Source organism: Colius striatus, chromosome 7 (genome assembly GCF_028858725.1).
Source record: "Colius striatus isolate bColStr4 chromosome 7, bColStr4.1.hap1, whole genome shotgun sequence".
NCBI classification, from domain to species: Eukaryota; Metazoa; Chordata; class Aves; order Coliiformes; family Coliidae; genus Colius; species Colius striatus.
Genome location: NC_084765.1, coordinates 18915247 through 18935240, shown reverse-complemented (window position 1 = coordinate 18935240; position 19994 = coordinate 18915247). Strand labels below are relative to the sequence as shown.

The 19994-nt window shown below is 49.3% G+C and overlaps 1 protein-coding gene across 2 annotated transcripts; it reads right to left on the bottom strand.

Moving 5' to 3' along the window:
• Window positions 1–5227: 5227 nt before the first annotated feature.
• On the bottom strand, window positions 5228–19598 carry RNH1 (ribonuclease/angiogenin inhibitor 1). 2 transcript variants are annotated; one of them, XM_062000194.1, is made up of 10 exons: window positions 19537–19598; window positions 15847–15952; window positions 14044–14214; window positions 12495–12665; window positions 11670–11840; window positions 10014–10184; window positions 9278–9448; window positions 8211–8381; window positions 6445–6615; window positions 5228–6042 (listed from the first exon to the last, which is right to left on the bottom strand). In XM_062000194.1, exons 2-10 carry the CDS (start codon window positions 15930–15932, stop codon window positions 5955–5957), a joined length of 1371 nt encoding a protein of 456 aa, XP_061856178.1. In that variant the 5' UTR covers window positions 15933–15952; window positions 19537–19598; the 3' UTR covers window positions 5228–5954. The 2 variants fall into 2 exon arrangements, with proteins under 2 accessions (XP_061856178.1, XP_061856179.1); XM_062000195.1 differs by lacking the exon at window positions 19537–19598 and adding an exon at window positions 17625–17686.
• Window positions 19599–19994: the final 396 nt, after the last annotated feature.

Sequence of the window (19994 nt, the reverse complement as noted above, 5' to 3'; positions counted from 1 at the left end):
TAGATGGGAAGAGGGTCGTATGGGCCAGCGCCTTGCCTGAAGGGACCTCAGCACAGAAGGCTGAATTGACCAAATGGCCGATAAACATGCCAAGGAGGCGGCCCAGGACCCATGATCGTACTGACCAAAATCAAAGAACTCACCTCGGTGGGAAGCTCAGAAACCAGAGAAAAGGTCATCCTGTCTGAAGAAGAGAGTGTGGCCTCCAGTTGACGCACTTGGGACCTGAGAAAATGCGGAGTCTCCAAGGTAATTGGGTCAGACAATGGACCTGCCTTTGTCGCCCAGGTAAGTCAGGGGCTGGCCAAACAATTATGGATTGATTGGAGGCTTCATTGTGCTTACCGGCCCCAAAGTTCAGGACAGGTAGAAAGGATGAATAGAACTATAAAGGAGACTTTAACGAAGTTGGTTACAGAGACCGGCGGGGGTGATTGGACAGCCCTTCTCTCCCTTGCTCTTTTCTGCGCGCGAAATACCCCAGGACCCACGGGGTTGACCCCCTTTGAGATTATGTATGGGGCGCCCCGCCCATTAATGAGACTTTGGGGAGCTGGGCACGTCCTGATGATGATATTATGTTTGTTGTATTAGTAGCTATGATTTATGTTGTCTACAAGTGTATTTTAGGAATCATTGCCAGAGAAAAGCGCAGCATCAGCCGACTTATGGGAGAAGGTTACATAAGAAGAGAGCTGAAGTAGCCTGAAAACTTCTGTCAGAAAAGGCTTGACAAGAGACTGGGGTCTGCGTGGATGGCTCGCACTGATCAACCTGGTCTCCAGCCTTGTTTTGTTACAATAATTAGTAGATTAGTTGTTTTTGTTAGATGATAGGATTGGTAATAAGCCCAACTCAAGTACCCTGGAGCGTGAACATGAATTCTAAGATTAGAATTATTAACAAAAAGGAGTGGGGAATGAAAGAAAGGAAAAAATTGAACTAAAATGGCGTCAGAAACTGCAGGGTAAAACTGGGGACATTGCTCCCTCCCCCCCCACGCTATCAGGGTGACCTGGGTTGGGGCTTGTTTGGGTTTTGGCTCGTTTGGGCATGTCTGGACATGTTGGGGTTTGTATCGAATGGAACTGCGCAGGTGTGCTGGGATTTTCCACTCTCCTTCCCCACACTATTGATGTGCAGATGTGCTGGAATTTTCCGCCTCCTCCCCTCTCTATATAAACCCTCCCCGCCGGGCCTCGTGGTCGCCTCCTCTATCTCCTGCGTGAGGTATGAGACGGCCCGGAGCTCCGAAATAAAGCCACCTCGTGTTTTTGCAGCAAGCTGGTCTCTCGTCTTCCTTGAGGTGATCGCCGTCCGGTGTTTAAAGCGAAAGTTCCGAAATAAGGGAAGCTTTCACAACCACCAGCCATGCCGGTGTTTTATTTCTCTCTGCAGACACCATGGGCTGCTGTGTGCCAGCCTGATAGATTTTTTTTTCTAAGTGTCTGCTCTGGAACATCTTCAGGAACTTGTGGAATTGCCAATAAATCACCTCTCCCACAGCATGCTTGCCTTTAACTGTGGACCCTGACACAATGATGGCCAGTTAGTTCCCATCCCCCCAGTTAAACAGTCCTGAATCCCATGAGCCATCAATTTTCCCTCTGGCATGGAAAAGCTTATCATCCATGCAGGACTCAGCACACCTCTTTCTGCTGCCAGCGCTGCATTGTCTCCCTGAGTGGGTGCAACTGGCTGTAGCTGAGAGAGGCAAGACTGACTTCACACAGTTGTAAAGCTGTCAATTGGCAACTTGGGAATGCATTTTCCTGGCTCTTGGCATGTGTGTGAGATGAGTGGGAGATGCGAGCAAAGAACAGGCTATGATGCTGTGCCCTGGGAGCAGAAATGCAAGATGTCTGTGGTGATGTGGAGCTTTATAGTGACCTGTATTAATGAACCTTACACTAACTTATCGCAATGGTATAAAGCTTATTTTTCAGACGGGACTAAATTCACACACAAGCTGTAAAAAGGTTGTGCTTATCTCCTTACACAATACCTCCGGGGTCCTCCAACTTCCTTGAAGGCAGAAACCGGTTCTGCGAGGGGCCAAGCGATATCTAAAGTTGTGCAAAGATCAGGGGTGAGAAAGCCTCAGGACTTACCAGCCTTCATCTCCCAAGGCCCCAAAGACCATTACCGGCCATCACCGGGAGACACCACGCAAATGAAAGGAAGAAAAGACCCAATTTACATGCGAAATCGGGGACAGGTTGTGTCTTTGTCTAGGCGGATAATGTCATCATATGCTTTTGTAACTCTGTAACAAATATAAGTCAAGCAAGTTGCCGAGTCGGGTGAGCACGTTTGTGGTGGAGCATCCCCCATCCCCCGTGCGCCCGGCGCCGAATAAACATCCCTTACAGAGTTATAGAGTCTGTTTCCACAAGTCAGTGGTAGGAGGAGAAATGCAAGACCTCTGTGGTTCATTCGCAGCTGTAAGCAGGGGAATGGTTAAAGTAGGCGAAAACTCTTCTTGCCTTATGGTGAGAGGGACTTTCCACCTTAGTTCTTGGGTTTGCATTGGTTTTTATTTTGTCAGGATGTATTTTCCCTGTTGCTAAAAGAGATTCAATGAAATGAAGGTGCTGGGGAGGAAGAGGTGACCAAGAAATTATGCACACATAAAGACACATTGGAAATGATAATGAAAAATCAGAATTTGATGTGTAAAAGAAGAATTCAGGCAAGAATTAACTCAGGCTGTTTTAGCAGAGGACTGGCAAGATGTCAAGTCAGATGGCAAGTCCTGTTTTCAAAGGAAGAGAGGAGCTGTGGTTAATTCTTCAGATAGTTGGCTTGATTTCCCCTTTCAGATTCAACAGGAGCACTATTAGCATCTGTATTATTTGGAGCTGAGGCCTGGGGCTCCTTCCCAAATAGCCCAGGCAGCAAGAGAACAGTCAGGGATGCCAAGGCAGTTGACTAGGCTCTTCCAGGGTAAGTAGTGGGTTTAGCTGGATTATAATCTGTTTGCAAGGCCAGTTATGCTTGTTTAACTGCTTCTGGCAGCATTAACTGTGACCTCCATGCTTGAGATTATATACTGTGATGAGTGAAAAATTAGGTTTATTGCAGAATCCTAAACTACATGCAGAAACCTGAAGTTTTAACACACTCTAACCCACTCTTACTGAGATGTAAAATACAAACCTGCTTTCTCTGGATGGAAGTTCTCAGCTATTTGATCTCAAAGGGGGCATGTTTTTTAAGCTTCTAATCTTTGAAAGTCAGACCTGGATTTCTTAAACTTCTATTTGTCTGCATAATTTAATCTTCAAGCTGGTGAAACTAAACCCTTGCTAGCAGAAAGTCAGCATTTGCAAACCACTGCTATTATGAGAACCCAGGAGATGCTGAGTGCTCTGGCTGTGAACTTGGCACAAGGAAGGCTTTGGCTGCCGGATGAATAGCTAGTCCTCATGAAAGTTTTGTGACAATTATTGCCTACACTTTCTAGCTTAAAAAGGTGAAGATCCCCCTATCTAAAATGCAGGAGCAACTTTGTCTTTTCAGCTCTCCCAAGTTCATGGCTGTGAGAAGGTTTGTCAGGGAAGTGAGCTGGACCAACTAATAGATGAATAAAACCAGATGAGTTTTTTGGAAGACAAATCCTTGCTTGTCCCTGGTTTATGAACAGAGGTGTCTCCTGCTGCTGCGGCTTGCTCCTGGACCCCAGGATTTATGTCTGGTTTTTAGAGCCAAGCACCAGACAATGTTATCCTAAAGCACAGCATGTGGTCTGAATGCAGAGGTCCATAGAATTGTTTCAGCTGGAAAACACCTTTAAGATCATCGAGTCCGACCACTAACCTCACATTGCCAAGCTCTCCCAGTTCCTCCCCATCCCAAGTGACCTACCAAGCTCTGCCAGGCTGGCCTGACCTGGCCAGAGATGATCCAAGCTCATCAAGATGGCAAAATAGGACTCTGGTGGTTTTTCTTGCTGGAGCTGTAACCAGACAAGTGGTACATGCTGCAGAGACCTTTCCAAACCCTGCTTGTGTTCTCGCAGGGAATGCAAACCCCCTCTGGGATTCAAGGCAGGCCAGGGCAGCGTGCTAGCCCCCGGGCAGCCAGCATGGGAGATGGGATGAGCATCCTGCTGATGCATGGGTGCTGCCCAAGGCCACCTCCGCCTAGGCTGGCGCAGGCCTTGGCCCATCCTGATAACTAGATGGGGCCGAGGATTTGCCTGTAAAATGTCACCTTCAACCTGCTTGCCCATGATCTACTTTTGGAGCAGCTCAGGAGCCCCTCCACTTCTCTTTCATCCTCTTCTATCCACCACCCCAGGTACTCTCAGAAATCCACTTTTAGTATTTGCTCAATAGAGAGTGCTACCTTTACATGAAGCCCAATGCCTGGGTTTTGTGGCTTTTGCCCCTCTTCAGCCTTATCTTCTCCCCCAGCTTGAAATGAGCCCACACATGCCAAGTCCAGCAGAGGCCATGAATGTGAAAAGTCCTTTTAAAAGCCTCTCAGGATGGGGTCTCTTAAGAACTTCTGTCACCTTCCACGGAGAAGACCAAATAGTTCTTGAAGCAAAAAGGAGTGGGTTTTTTAGCATTTGGGGCAGCCTCAAGAGAGATGTGCATTGAGGAAAAACACAAATCCTGTCCCTCACACCTGCCTGAAGACGAAGGTGAAGTACCTCTTGGGCACCATCTGAGATTTGTGAGGCTACTGTAGAAACTATGCTTAGGTCAAAGCTTTTCTTAAGTCAAAGAAAAGCCAGTTACAGCCTCTGGAGCTCAATATGTGAGTGTCACAAGCCAAAGCCAGGTGGATGCCTTTACCTTGGGTGCTGGGATTTACAAGCAAACAAAACCACCAAGGGACTGCTCCAGGAAGAGACACATTGAGAACAGGATTTTTCAGCATTCCTCCTGGAAGCCCAGCCCAGGGAAGTGCCAGATTTGTCTCCTACATTTTTAAAGCTATCTTTGTTCTTCAATATTTTAGGTGTGCCACAGCTGCATTTTCCCTTGGAACAAGGTTTATGAAACCTGACTGGGCAAGAAAACCCAGTCAGTGTCCCCTGAAACCAGGGGAATGTCTTCTAGGCTTGCTGTCCACCTAATGACTGGACTAAGATCTCCTCACATGCTTCAGCTAGGAACTCACCAAATGCAAACCTGTAAAACACGGTAGTATTTTATGTATTGTAGTTCAGAAGGAATTGATTGGTCTTAAAGAGAAGTACACAGATACATCTTACTTTTCTTTTTATAAGTAGAAAGATGAAGCATTTAATTACTTGCAAATAGATTTTAATAAAGTTCCTGTAGAACCACTCTTGCCAGAGCAAACATATCAAACCATTTCATCTTTTCCTGTACTAGGAGAAATGCACACAGCCTCTTCTGATCGTAGCAAAATCACTTTTCAAGGGACACCAGTTTTGAAGTTAGGCAGCTGATGAGCTGCTCATTTCTTCCTTCTCTAGTGCCTTGGCCATCACTACTTTTCCAAGCCCTCTTCTAGGGAAAGGCAGGGGAGAGCTTCACCTTAAGACTAAAAAACATCAGATTTTTTTGAAGAGCCTTCCCCAGAGAACTGGCAAAATCACCACCTGGTAATACAGCAGGCAGTTCTCCTCCTGCCTTTGGAGAGGAGCTCTCTTGAAAGCCTCACTAATGCATTAGAAGAGATTATAGTATTACAGAGCTCCTAAAAGGTCGAGACCCAAATCTAGAAGATGCCCAGTAATAGTTTACTTCACGGATCGTAATGCTGCAGTGAAAATGTACAACACCTTCATGGGCCTCGGCATTTGGACATCCGGAGACACACAGATGGACCAGCTCCCCAGACACCTGCTCAGGGAATCCACAAACATTTTTGGTACAAGCAAACTCTCTATTAAATTAATTAGCTTTACATATGAAAAAGTTCAGATTAAGAAGAGGATGTTGCTTTGACGTTGCTCTGCAGGCAGCCACCCCTCATGAAATGATCTTCATTTCAGGCTTGGACTCTTCCAGGGCTCTCAGTTCATCATCCACCTCAGAACTCCAGAAAATGTCATACAAACTACATCCAAACAAAAAGGCAAGATGGTTTAGTGAGCATCCTCCCATTAAGGAAAGAGAATGATGCACAAATGGCTGTTATGGGTAGATATCTAACAAGAGCCCTGTCTGGGTTCGAGGGTCTCACCCAACAGCCAGAAATGTGCTTTACAACATAGGGCAGTACCACCTCCTTGTTCTGGGGCCCTGTGGGCCAAAGTAGATCAAGGCACCATGCTCATGTCACTTGAAAGTGACAAGGAGAGTTTTCCAACATGCAGATGGTACCTCACCCTGCTAAAGTCACCAGCTGCCCTCAAGGCGACTCCCAGAGAGCTTAGAGCCCCCTCCCCACAGCTCCCCAGCCCACTGGAGCTACCCACTTGCCAGAGGGAACACAAACAGAAGCACAAACATCTCTCACATTAACTGCTGCATGTTGCAGTTGGGATTCCTCAATGCTTCACAGATCTTCCTGATACCTTCATCTTCCAGGGAGTTGTAGCTCAGGTCCAGCTCGGTAAGGCACTGCTTGGTGGCCACAAGGGTGGCAAGGGTTGAGCAGCAGGCTGCTGTGAGATCGCAGTTCCCCAGCCTGTAGGGACAGGAGGGAGAGGCCGGTGCAAGCACCAATGGCTCCAGAGGTCACACCATGGCCCACAGGCAGGCAGCAGGCATGGATGACCCCAGCAGGGACCCGAGAGCCCTGTGAGGTTGGCATCTCTGTGACAATGGCAGGGGCTGGCCCACGGTCCTCCCAGAGAGACAGCGTCCTCCTGGTGATTGATCAGCACCTAAAAGTCCTCCCTAAAGCTTAATGGGGTGTGGCTACAAGGGGAAAGGCACTCTGAGAAGATATTCCCAACTTCAACATCACGCTCTCATTTAAACTGGTCATAAATCATCTCTAAAGATTATTACTTGAGACTTGCAGCCACCTCTCTGCAAAGGGCAACTAAGGCCTCTCAGCTAACAGCCAAGTAGCTGTAACTGGTCAGCAAACCTATCTTTCCTGGCAGGGACTTCAGGTCTTACTGCTGTCTCCCATGACTCATCTGCTCGACTCACTCACTGTGAGTGTTAGCCATCGGAGCAGAGCTCCAGCTTCTATGAAATGGCGTGGAGGAGACAAGCACAGTGCCCCAAGCATCACAACCACAGCCACACCAGTTCAGGGCACATGGCCCACTTGGGAGGGGAACAGGCAGCTAGGGAATGCAAGTCCCATCACAGGGCTGGAGGTGATGCTCCAGCTGGCCTCCTGCTTCCTGTACTGAGGCTAGACCAGGCTTGTGCTGGCACTCCGAGACACTACAGAAAACTGGAGACAACTGGTGCATGTAGGCAGGCTGTGAGACAATGTGCCAGACCGGGACCAGCAGTTCCTCCAGCTCAGTGTTCCACCTGAGAGCTGCCCTATGGGAGAGTTCAGAGAAGGGCACAGGAAGCTCTACAGTGAGCAGTTTGCAGGACAAAGTCAGATCCCTCCAGCCTCCCCACTTCAGATCCTGAAGGTACACTGCACTGGGAATTTCCAGCTCTGAATCCATGGACAGCTACAAATGCACTGTGTTGTGGGTGACAGTCCATGAGTGACAGGACATATGGAAGCACTTGTGGCTTCCATTTACTTGCTAAGAGACTAGTTAAACATCAGTCTGTGGGGTGAACTGTTTCATGTAAGCAAATAAAGTACCATGCTCACATTCATTGCTATCTTCCCCTCTCTGCACGCTGTTCTTAGAAAGGTAATACAGCAAGAGAGAAGATAACTTCTGAGAAGCTGGTAAAGGGTCTGGAGCATGTCCTATGAGGAGTGGCTGAGGGAGAAGACTCTGGAGAAGGGGCAGCTGAGGTAAGACATGATCGTTCTCTACAGGTAGCTGACAGGAGGTTGCAGTGAGGTGGGGTTTGGTCTCCCAAGTATCGAGTGATAAGACAAGAGGAAATGGCCTCAAAGCTGCCCCACGGGAGGTTTAGACTGGAGATGAGGAAGAACCTTGTTAGACACCGGCACAGGCTGTCCAGGGAGGTAGAGTCACCACCCCTAGGGATACTGAAAAGCTGTGTAGCTGAGATGCTGAGGGACATGGATTAGTTGTGAGCTTGGCAGTGGTGAGGTTAGTGGTTGGACATGATGATCTTAAAGATCTTTTCCAACTGAAATGATTCTATGAGGGTGCACCTTACCACAGGGACTGGATGTTACAGTTGGGGTGCAGGAGCCCTTCACACAGGAGTTCAACACCCGCATCTCCCAGCTTGTTCTCACCCATGTGCAGTACTTTCAAGTGCTTGTTTACACTGAGAGCAGAGCTGATGGCCTTGCAGCAAGCAGTAGTGAGCCCGCACTCCCTAATCCTGCAAGGCAAAAGTGACATGAGATCTGGTTAGGAGGATTTAGAGAGCATCAGGCACATCTTCCCATTTGCTTCACAGAAGCCCAGACAGTGGGAAGAGGAACCAAAGCCTTCTCACAATCACTGTATCCCTCTCAAGCACCCCTCCCATTCTTTACTTCTGACATCTGTCTCAGAGTGTGCACCAGGAAAGGATTCTTCCCATAAAGCACAGGGACGATCAGAGGTGAAGTGTGCTGCCTCACATCACTCAGCTCCACCACGCACCCCCAACATACCTCAGCATCTCCCAGGGCACAGGGCAGGGAAGGACCCCAGCGCGGGGAAGGACCTGAACCTCCAGTGTAGGAAAGTTCAAGGGCTGCTTGTTCAAGTTCTACGTGAAACAGTGATTTTCCTCTCCCAGCCACGTGACACCAGACCATCCCAGCCTAAAAGGGAACGCTGCCAGCAGAGAGGATGCTGAGAATGCTTTGTGTCATTAGAGCCTTCTTTTGGCTCATCAATGACAGAGCTTGGATCTAGCACAGAACTTGAGATAGCTGATCACAGCACTCATTTTGATATTACAGGAGGCCTCTCAAACTTTGAAAGTCTCTTAGCTGACATCTGTTGCGTGATTTTAGACAGAAGCTCTACAAGTGATGTTTGGGCTCCTGTTGCTTACAACAGGACCAACTATGAGGCTTTAAAGTAGACTTCAAAGTGTTCACAAGTTTAGAAATAAAAATCCCTTTAGCTCTGCATTTCTAAATCCTTTATGTAACAACTGGCACAAGCTGCTGATGGAGTCATCACAACAGAGGATCTAACTGGCGGCCATTACTTCACCTACATCTTTCTTCAGTGAAGTTCCCAAAGAAGGCAGTGGGTATGTGAAACTTGACAGCAGCTCACCATAGCTCCTGGAGTCTGGATTTAGGATCCTTCAGTGCCTGGCACAGCATTTCCATCCCCGAGTCTCTCAGGTTATTGTCTATCAGACTGATCTCTGTGAGGGTCTCTTTTGTACTGATGAGCCTGGAGACATCTTTACAGCTAGCACTTGTGAGATCACAGTCCCATAACCTGCAGGGAAGAAGAATATATTATTTTTCCCAAGAATCACAGAATACCTCCATTTGGAAGGGACCTATAAGGATGATCAAGTCCATCTCTCTGCTCCTCACAGGACTATCTAAATGACTTCAATGAGAAACCAGAGTCCTATTTTAGTATTCTGATTTTCTGGTTACACTATCTCATTTTCTTCTATGCTTTACAAAACCCGTTTATGCATCATACCAGACAGCTCTCTCCTCACTTTCCATCCATTGAACCTAAAGCTTGTTTGCAACACAAAACAGAAATAGGAACATGCAATTCTAGTAGACAGGTAACAGGAAGCCAAGACCATGTCATCACAAATTTCCATTCACTCTCCCCTGGAATGTGACCCAAGTGATTTCAGTGGGTCCTGCTTACTCACCATGTCCTCTGCCCAGTTTGAAGAAGTAACTGGTTTGTAGCAGAGACACTCCTACTTCGCTAGAGGGTGTAACTGACAGACTTCTGGTTAGGAGTAAACCAGCAGCAAACTGCAGACAGCCCAGAGGCTGCAAGAGAGGTTTAAGCCACCCGGGCCTACCCTTACCATAGCTTCTGGATTTTGCAGTTAGGGTGCATCAGTCCTTGGCACAGCAGAGCCAGACCAGAGTCCCCGATCTTGTTGTCCCCCACGGAGAGATCTACCAGGGAGGGCTTGTTACTGAGAACAGCACTGATCTCCTGACAGCTATCACTGGTGATGCCACAGTTCTCCAGGCTGCAGAAAAAAAAGCACAGTTGGAGGTATTGCTGAGTGAGATACACCCCAACGCCCCCAGCTCAGCCTGAGAGGGTCTAGGGGCTCGTTCCTGGCTGCAAAGCAGTGCAGCTGAGCAGTGCTCAGCACTGCACCCTGCAAGGCTGAGATGAGGCAGAACCCCAGGTCAGGCTCTGGGTGAGCAGCATGTAGCTCCTGACTCCATAAGGCTGCAGGGCACCTAGAACTAGAACTCACACCTGCTCACGCAAAGATTGCTCTTGCCAAACTCCTCTGTTATATTGACTGTCCTTTTTAAGAGGAACTTTTGGCTGATTCATACAGTCAGTACCTCTCAGCTGAGTCTTGCTGAAGCACTGGGGCAAGATAAAACCACAGGATCCCAGAATGGTGAGAGTTGGAAGAGATCTCTAGAGTTAATCCCGTCCAACCCCCTGCTAAAGCAGGTTCACCTTGATCAGGGTGCACAGGAACGAGTCCAGGTGGGTTTGGAAACCTCCAAAGAAGGAGACTCCACACCCTCCCTGGGCAGCCTGTGCCAGGGCTCCCTCACCTGAACAGCAAAGAACTTTCTCCTCATGTTCCAGTGGAACTTTACGTGTTCCAGTTTGTGCCTCTTACCCCTTGTCATGTCACTGTGCACTACAGAAAAAAGACTGGCCCCATCCTCTCAACACCCATCCTTTAAGCATTTATCAGCATTGATAAGGTCGCCCCTCAGTCTTCCCCAGGCTGAACAGCTCCAGGTTTCACAGTTTTTCCTCGTAAGAAAGACGTTCCAGTCCCCTGATCATCTGGACTCTCTCCAGCAGTTTCCTGTCCCTCTAGAGCTGGGGAGCCCAGAACTGTACTCCAGATGTGGCCTCAGCAAGGCAGAGTAGAGAAGGAGGATAACATCCCTCAAACTCCTGGCAACACTCTTCTTGATGCATCCTAGGATGCCATTGGTTGCCTTGCCTATGAGAGCACATTGCTGGCTCACATTTAACTTGCTGCGCTCCAGCAGGTCACCCCCAGCCTGTACTAGTGAATTATGCTTCTCCTTTAAATCTCTTCAGGGGCTTTTACACCAGATACGAGGCCAAATCCAGCATTTGTATTTCAAAACACCAAGGTGATCTGAATAAATATACTCAGCAGGCTAGTAATTGAAGGCTGAGAGCTGAAGTCACTGAGCTCCTCTGCTCTGAGACACTGGCAAGTTGTCACCCTTGTAATTGCAGGTTGAACCTGAGGTACATGTTTACACTGTAAAAACAGCCATAAGAGTGAGCTCAGAATCACATGTTAAAAGAAAGCTCAAAAACTCCCAAATTGAAAGCCTCAGACATTCGCTTGCAGTTTCCAGTTACAGAAATCTGAGCCAGTCAATAAATTGGCCTGAATTTCAAGCATTCCCTACAATATTTTCTCCTGTCCCCTGGATGGTATGGCTAGCAGCAGGTATGAGTTAGTTGCAGTTAGAGATGACCAGCTTTTCCTTACTGTAGTAGCTCTAGGTTGCAGCTTGCTTCCACCAGTCCCCGGCACAGCTGCTTTACAGCCATATCTCCCAGCGTGTTGTTACTCAGGCTGAGCTCTTTCAGGGTGGGCTTGCACTGCAGAGCGGCGTTGAGAGCTCCTACAATGTCGGCTGTGAGTTCACAATACTCCAGCCTGCAAGAAGAAAAGAAGTCCAGGAGGAAACCTGCCCTCTTCACCACATTATGCTGCCCATGGGACATCAGCTGGGCAAAGTGTGTGTGAGCCAGCACAGGAAGTGTGTCAACATGAGCTGAGAACAGGCAACACATGAAAATAGAGACAACCATAACAGTTTTTAAGAGCATCTCCCTGCTCATTTCAGGAAGTGCTAAATCTTAAACTAGATCCCAAGGGACCTCAAAAAGACTAATTACTCACCTCATTTTTTACACTAGTCCTCTGTTAAACGAATTCACATACCACCTTGGAACAGAGGACTGAGTTTTGCATTGCCACAGAGCATACAGCCTTCCTGGGAGCAGCTGGGCTGCTGAAAGACCTGGCTCCCATTCAGATGTAAAACAAGGGCCAAGGGCAGCAGAATCACACCTTCCCTGGGCATCTGAGAGGTCCTCCATTAACAGCCAACACTGCCTGGAGGCCTAACCAAATCCTTTGGGAACAGACACTCAGTTCTTACAAACTCAGGAGATGTCCCAGCATGAAAAAGCATGACACAATTTCAGATAAAACAGGAAGAAATCCACATCTGGCAACAGAACTCTTGCTTGTCTCAAGGGAAGGCATGACTTCTCTGATGACCAAAAAAGCCCAGCAACTACTTACTGCAGCTTCTGTAGTTTACAGTTGGGGTTCATGATCCCTTGACACAGCACCTTGACTCCAGCAGTTCCCAGTTTGTTATCACCCACGTGCAGCTCTGTCAGGGAAGGCTGCGCGCTGAGGACTGAGCGCAGAGTCTCACAGCTGGCACTCGTCAGGTTGCAGTTCTGCAGCCTGAGGGAGAGAGGCAATGGGGTGAGAGAATTGCATCCCTGGAATGACAGAGGCTCTTCTCAGAGAGGGGCTTCTGCAGAGGTTTGAGCTTGGAAAGGACGTCCTGGCACTGACAGCATCTAACCCTCTAGAAAGCAGCATGTTGGGTCAGTACTGCTATGTCACACATGTGCCAAAATATTTTATCAACTAGTATTATACCTGTGGCACAAACAATAGCTCCCACATGTAATGGTTCACACAGCACTTCTAGCAGAGGGAGGACCCACCCCATACTAGATATCACCACAATTGCTTTATATACTGTTTTAATCACTATGGGGCTTATCTCAGAGATAAAGCAATGACACCTTGTGATTTCTTGTCCCCTCTGGGAATGTGATGCAGAGTAGCTAAAAGTAACAATCTCATCCAACTTGGCTTAAGTCCCTGGCTATCATTTAGAAGTTGAATGGCATATTACAAGAAGTATCTGTGAAGCTGACCCCTCAGCACTTGGGCTGGGAGGAGCAGTGTAGGAACCGTGCTGGTATTGCTACAGGGTGTTAAAATCATTGGACAAGACTTTCTGACGTGTTGTGCATGGTGGCACTAAGTTTGATTTGAGTTTGGTCACCCTTTCTTGTCCTAAGGCCACCTTACTTGGATCCCTAAAATGGGAGAGACACTGGCCCAGGCTGCCCAGGGAGCTGGTGGAGTCCCATCCCAGGAAGGATTCCAAAGCCTTGTAGATGAGTTGTTGAGGGACATGGTTTAGTGGTGGGCTTGACAAGGTGAGGTTAGTGGATGAACTGAATGATCTTAAAGGTCTTTTCCAACCAAAATGACTGTATGAGTATAAGCATCAGAGAAGATCTCAAACTGGAAAGGACTCATAAGGATCATCAAGTCCAGTCCCCTGCTTCTCACAGGACAGCCTAATAGTAAGACAAACATCAGCAGGATCACTGTGCCAGGGCTCAGGATAACACCCTTCTGTTTGTGAATGTCAGGTATGTGCTAATGGCAGAGTGGGGCCCTCTGTGGTCATCCTTTTGTTTAAACCAGCCTAAACAGATAATCCAGCTGCCTAGGTCAGGGGAAGATTCGCTACCTCTTCTAAGGAAAGTCTGCAAAAAGTCTTCACTTGGCTGGGAAAATCCTACTTGTCCTTCCCCTGATGCTACAAGACAAAGGAAGACAGACTGATGTTGTGGAGTCTTTCAATACATATACCACGGAGATAAAAACTTCAGGGGTTTTCCAACCATCCGATCTAGGTAACTGCTGAGATGCATCGACATGGCTCATCCTACCATCACATGCTAGTTTGGCCCATGTATTCACAGGCAGCAGACAAGCAGACAATGTCAGAGCAAGACAATCAAGAGGACTTTACCATAACTTCTGCAGGCTACAGCTTGGCATCAGCAACCCTTTACACAGGTATTCAATGCCTGCATCACCAAGTTCATTGTTGTTCAGCTTCAGCTCTGTGAGGGATGGATTCGTATTGATGATGGAGGAGAGATCCTTACAGTTACTGCTGGAGAGGTTGCAGTCATCCAGCCTGAAAGAGAAGGAGAGAAGGAGCACTTTTGTCCTCCGGGTTGCTCTGTTCTCCCTGGCCAGAGCATTCCCTGTGAAAACTGCAGTGCCAAGGACAGCTCTAAGTATGTGTGTGACCTGTTGGGCTCAAACCAAGACATGCTCTCTCTTGCAGGGCTGCAGTACAGCAGGTCCCCAAACCACAGACCTCCTCCCTGCTCTGCACAACAGGACACATGGCTCAAGAAATGCTTCTTCGGCAGGACTTCAGCTGGAGGAGGCACCTTTGTTTAAAACAGTGATAGCAACAAGCTACCTGGTTTCTGAAGCCAGGTCTGGCCAGATGCCAGCCCACAGGGTGCCAGGCTGGCTGTGCACCGTGCCCAGGTGGTGGGTGCTGCCAGCCCACCACTGGCCCGGCCTGGCCTCAGGCACATGCCTTGTGCCGTGCTGCGCCCACTCTCAGGACACAACCTGCGAGTTCACAGCGTGGCTGTGGCTTCTCCCACCAGGCACCAGCAATTTTCTAATTGTTGTTAAATTGATTGCAGAGGAGTTGAATTGGATAGAGGAACTGGAGCCCTGGGCAGGCACAGAGAGGTACAGGGAGGCAGAAAAGATGTGGGGCAAAAGGAAGGTGTAAAGAAGAACCCTATAGTCCCAGGCATAGCCCCAGTTAGGACTGCCCAAAGCTATCTGGTTGCTTCTCTTTAGACAGTACTATGAAAACAGAGGCTGTAGTAGGCTTCCTCTTCCCTCCCTCTGGGAGGAAGGTTCAGCTCCCAACAGGATTCTGTTCAACACTGATTAACAAACCCTGTCACAGCCAGTCTCACCCACTATGCCTTAGGCAGCCCGGACTCTGTCCAAGACACATCCATCCCACTGCCTTCTGCCACACAAGGCAGATCTTGGAAGTCAAGGTCAGGTCCATGAAGCTTACCTGCAAAAAGCTCCTTTGCAAAGCAAATGCAGAGTCACCTTCAAACTGCCTGACATCCTCCAAGCCATTGCTGGCTCAATGCAGCCCATCCTCTCCAGCCCAAGCAAGATGATGCTAACCCATGGAGTGTGAACTCCCAGACAGCACAGGGAGAAGAGTGCAGGAGCAATTCTTCTGAGCCCTGTCCTACACTCCAGGAGACGGTTCCCTCACAGTGGTTTGCTCAACACACAAGGCAGGTACCTTTAAAGGCCAAGTGAAGAATTAAAAGCTGATGGCATGTGGCTTGGGCATGGCTATTAAAGTAACAGTTACTCCTCTGGGCAGCGTCTGACCTGCAGCCCAGAGAGTCTGCAACCTAAAGAGCAGAGAGAGATATCTTCCCTCTCTTGAGGGAGAAAGACAGAATTACCAAAACGGTGGTCAAATGTTTAGATAACCACCTTACCTAGCCAAGTTCCACAGCATGTTGTAGAACAAGGGCAGCATTACTTCATACCAAGGGATGCTTATCTGTAACTGCACAAAAACTTCACAAGAGGGTGGGATGTTTTTCCTCCCTTTAAATTAACTTTCTGGATAAAAAAAGTAGAATCATTCCTGTTACTGTGCAATTTCTAAGCCACGAGTCAACAGTTCTACAGCTGAAAAACACAGGGGAGAAATATAACAGCTGGTACTTAAAAGAGATGACACGTGACTAATGACTACCTGATGCTTTTGCAGGATTTCATGGTGGAAAGAAGCTCCACCCATCTAGATGGGCTCATCTCTTCACACTGGATGTCAAGCTCCATCTTGACAGTTGAGGTAATACCTGAAAATATAAAGAAATTAATTGAAAATCAAACTTTTTCTCATTGACTAATAAGCATCAATGTTCTTCAACCTCACCCCACTCTCAGCCATGAGTTACACTCTGCGAAGAGCTGTTTTTGCAACACCAGCCTGGTGCGAGAACCAGTATGAGCCTGTAGCGTTGAATGGCTTTGTCTGGGACTCGGTAAGGCCCTCTGAGTGGAAAAAGATCCTGGAGATATGGCAACACTTGTTATGTCAGCCTGACAATGTAACAGTCCCCTCTCCACAGGAGCTTAACCAGAGTGAGCTTTTTCAAGCCACCATTACGCTACTGACCCACACAGCCACTGAGCATTACACACTTGACTGAGCATGGGAGCTTGAGCTACGCTTAAAATTAGAGTATTTTTGAGAGAATGAGGGTGAATGAGGAAGGTGAGAACTGCCTGGGCTCAGATTAAAGTTCCTCTGGCCACACATCTGCATGTGAGCAGTTGAAAGCAGGCTGACAGGAGGAGTGTTCCTCCATGATTTGACACACAGGTTTTGAAAGGCTACTTTGGTTAGGCAAGTCCAAGTACAGAGAATCACAGAATGGTTTACATTGGAAAGACCTTGAAACTCATTGAGTCCAACCATTCCACCACCGCCACTGGCACCACTAACCCATGTCTCTGATCCCCACAGCTATATGGCTTTGGAATCCCTCCAGGGATGAGGACTCCATCACCACCCTGGGCAGCCTGTGCAGTGTTTGGGGAAGAGACTGTTCCCAATCTCCAGTCTAAATCTCCCCGGGTGTAACTTGAGGCCTTGTCCCATCACTTGCAATGGGAGAAGCAGCTGATAAGCAGGATTTTTTTCTACTCTGTAGTCAAACTGTATTTTTGAACTGATGTAACACAGCACCTCTCAGGGCAGCTCCAGATAAACACAGGCAAAAGTATGCCAAGTCCAGTGGCTGAGCTCTAGGCTGGGTCTTCAGGGGATAGCACTAAATGCAGCGCTCAAGTGACAAAACACAGTCTTGGCGTCTTGGCCTTTCCAACATGACTCAGAGCACACGGTATTTGTAAAAAAATAATCTGAGCTACCACATTGGAATGTGAACAGCAAAAAAAACCCAGCAGGAGCTCCTGACGGTGGCTCAGCAGCCTTTGTGTCATCTCCACATCCACCGGGCACCAGCCCTCACAAACCCCACAGCCCAGGCCGGACTGGGAAGGGCCACCGGACGAGAGAGCTGCCACGTAGATGCTCCTAGAACAGACGAAGAGAGACAGAACCCTGCGTGTCTGCAGTGGGCAAGCAGCCAGAGAGCAGGCCCATGGACACTCTTGGCCCCGTCCAGAGCCAGGGGCCAGCACCGATCCAAACCAGCGGGGAAAAAGAGTGAGAAAACGGCGCAAAAGGACCTAATTATGTAACTTGGCAAACGCCTCCCGAGTTTGCTCACTGTGAGTTTTCCATTTTACCTCAGAACAAAAAACGGGCTTCTCCCCCAGTTCCCCTCCCACACCCTGCGGGAGAAGCCCGTTTCGGGGCCCCGTGTCTGCAAGCCCCGTCTCGGTCGCTCCCGTGGCTGGCTGACCCGCCATCGCTGCCGCTCCCCGCTGCCGCTGCCCCCGGCCCCTCCTCCTTCCCCCGCCACGTCCTGCCCCTCGGTAACGCTCAACACCGGAACCCACCAGTGTTTCCTTCCTCTCCGCCCCAGCCGGGGCCCGACGCTGCTACCGCCACTCCGGCCCGCCCCGGCCCGCCCCGGCCCGCCCCGGCCCGCCCCGGCCCGCCCCGGCCCGCCCCGGCCCGCCCCGGCCCGCCGGGCACGCGCGGAGCGCGGCGGGGTGGGCTCTGGCTCCTCCCTCTTCCTCTCTTTTTCTCTCTTTCCCCATTCCCCCCCCCTCTTTTTTACCCTTTTCGCCCTCTTTTCTTCTTTCTCTCCCCCTTTCGCCTCTTCCCCTTCTTTTTCCCTCTTTCCCCCCTTTTTAATGCCCTCTCTGTCACTTCTCCCCCTTTCATTTCTCTTTCCACCTTCTTACCTTTCCTGTTTTTTCTTTCTCCTGACTTTTCCCAGCTTTCCTTCCCCTTTTTCCTCCTTTCCTTTTCCATCTGTTTTTCCTCCTTTCTTTTCCCCCTCCTCTCTTCATCTGTTTCCTCTTCCTTCCCTCTTTTTCGTCATTTATTTTTCCTCTTTTCCCCTTCACACTTCCCTGTTCCTTCTCTTTTCCTGTTTTCCTCACCTCCCTCTTTTCCTCCCTTCTTTCCCCCTCTTTTCACCAGTTTTCCCTCCCCCTCCCCTCTTCCTTCTTTTTCTTGCCTTCCTCCCCTTTCTACTTCCCCCCTCTTTTTCCTATGTTCTCCCCACTTCCCTCTTTTCTCCCACTTTCCTCCTCCTCCCTTCTTTCCCCCTTCCCTCTTTTGTTCCCTTTCCACCTTTCTGTCCTCCTCTTTTTCCCCTCTTCCCTCCTCTTTCCATTTCTTTTTACTTTTTCATCCTCTCCCCCACTTCCCTCTTTTCCTTCTCTTCTTCCTTCCTTCCTTCCCCTTTTGCCCCTTTCCTATCCACTGCGATCTTCCCCTACAGAAGGAGCTCTGGGATATGCATGAAGGAGAGGGGGAAATCCCTGTGACAAGGGACTCACAAGGGATGGAGGATCAAACATCCGATGGGAAGGTGTCCCACCCGGGCTTGGAGGGCAACCTGTGCCACGTGCTGGGACTCGGGTGGTGATGGAGATGCATGCAGATCCCCCAGGAGAGAAGCAAAACATGGGAGGTCTTGGCAAGGGTAGAGAGGACGCCCTCTGTTCTGACTTTCCCAAGAAGTCAGAACGGGGAATGACAACAGAAATACTCGTTCCTCAGGAGTCTCCCCGACTTGCAGCTTGCTGGATGGCTGCGTATGTGGCCCAGCTTGGAGTGACTTTTTCCCCGCTCTCCATTCCTTTTACCAGCCCTAGCCGTGACGCATCTTCTCCCGTGCTCCGTCTCCCTCATTAGCGCAACACGTTGACGAGCAGACGAGCTGCCGGCACAAAGGCCTCCCTCAAACAGTTCAAAACGAGCCCGAGAGAGCAATGGAGGACGGGCGCGCTGGAGTGTTGCCGCTGCGGTGCCGGTCGCCCCCCGCGGCTTCCCCCGTGCCGCGGTGCCCCCGTGCCCAGGGACTGCCCACGCGTGGAGCCCGGCTGCCAGCGCCCGCCGGGCTGGGAGCCGTTCATCATCGCCCTCTTCCTCCCTTGGCTCTAGCTACTCCCCGTCTCCCTATTGTTTCCCGGTACTTTTAGCCTCAGTAAAAGCTCGTTCGGACTTTCGCAAGACAAAGCAAAGAAAGGTTTTGAAGTGCCGAGAGCGTTTTAGGCAGCATACTGAGTTGCCTCCCTTCCTCCTCCCCAAAATCTCGGCGTCTCCCTCAATTTCTCCTTCCTGTAAACACCCGATCCCCCGGCTCAAACAACAATTCAACTAAGCACAACCAGCCATGCCCTCCAAAGCAGCCGCTGCGCTGCACGGCTCTAAAATCGCTCCGAGCTCCTCTCTGGGAAACAGAAGGGGAAAGTTTAGGGAGTTTAAGAGATCAGTTTTGCTGCTGATACATACCTCGTTCTTCTCGGCGCTCTGCGGGGAGTGAAGAGGGCAGAGCTGACGCCTTCCTGCTGCCGTTACCACGCAACCTCTGCTGTTGTACACATGGTGCCTGCTAGAGGGAGAAAAGCAGTTTTGGGTTGTGATGGCTTTTTTCCTCCCAGGGCAGCTTTTCAGCGGCTCGCAGAGCTGCACTCCATACACGGTCGTACCCAGCTTAGTGACTATGCAAACCTCCCACGAAACTCGATGATGACAGAGGCTGCTTTAACTTCTTAGCCTTGATCATGTAGCCACTTGCCAGGGTTTAGCCCAGAGCAAGGGAGTAGTTGCCATTGAAGGATCCAGCCACAAACGAGGCCACAATAGTGTGAAAATGTGGATAGAGATGCTGAAGTTTGCAAATAGTTTCTCCATTCCTGACGCAAGCCCTGTTCTGCCTGATGAGGGGCAATGCTGGGCACAATACTGCC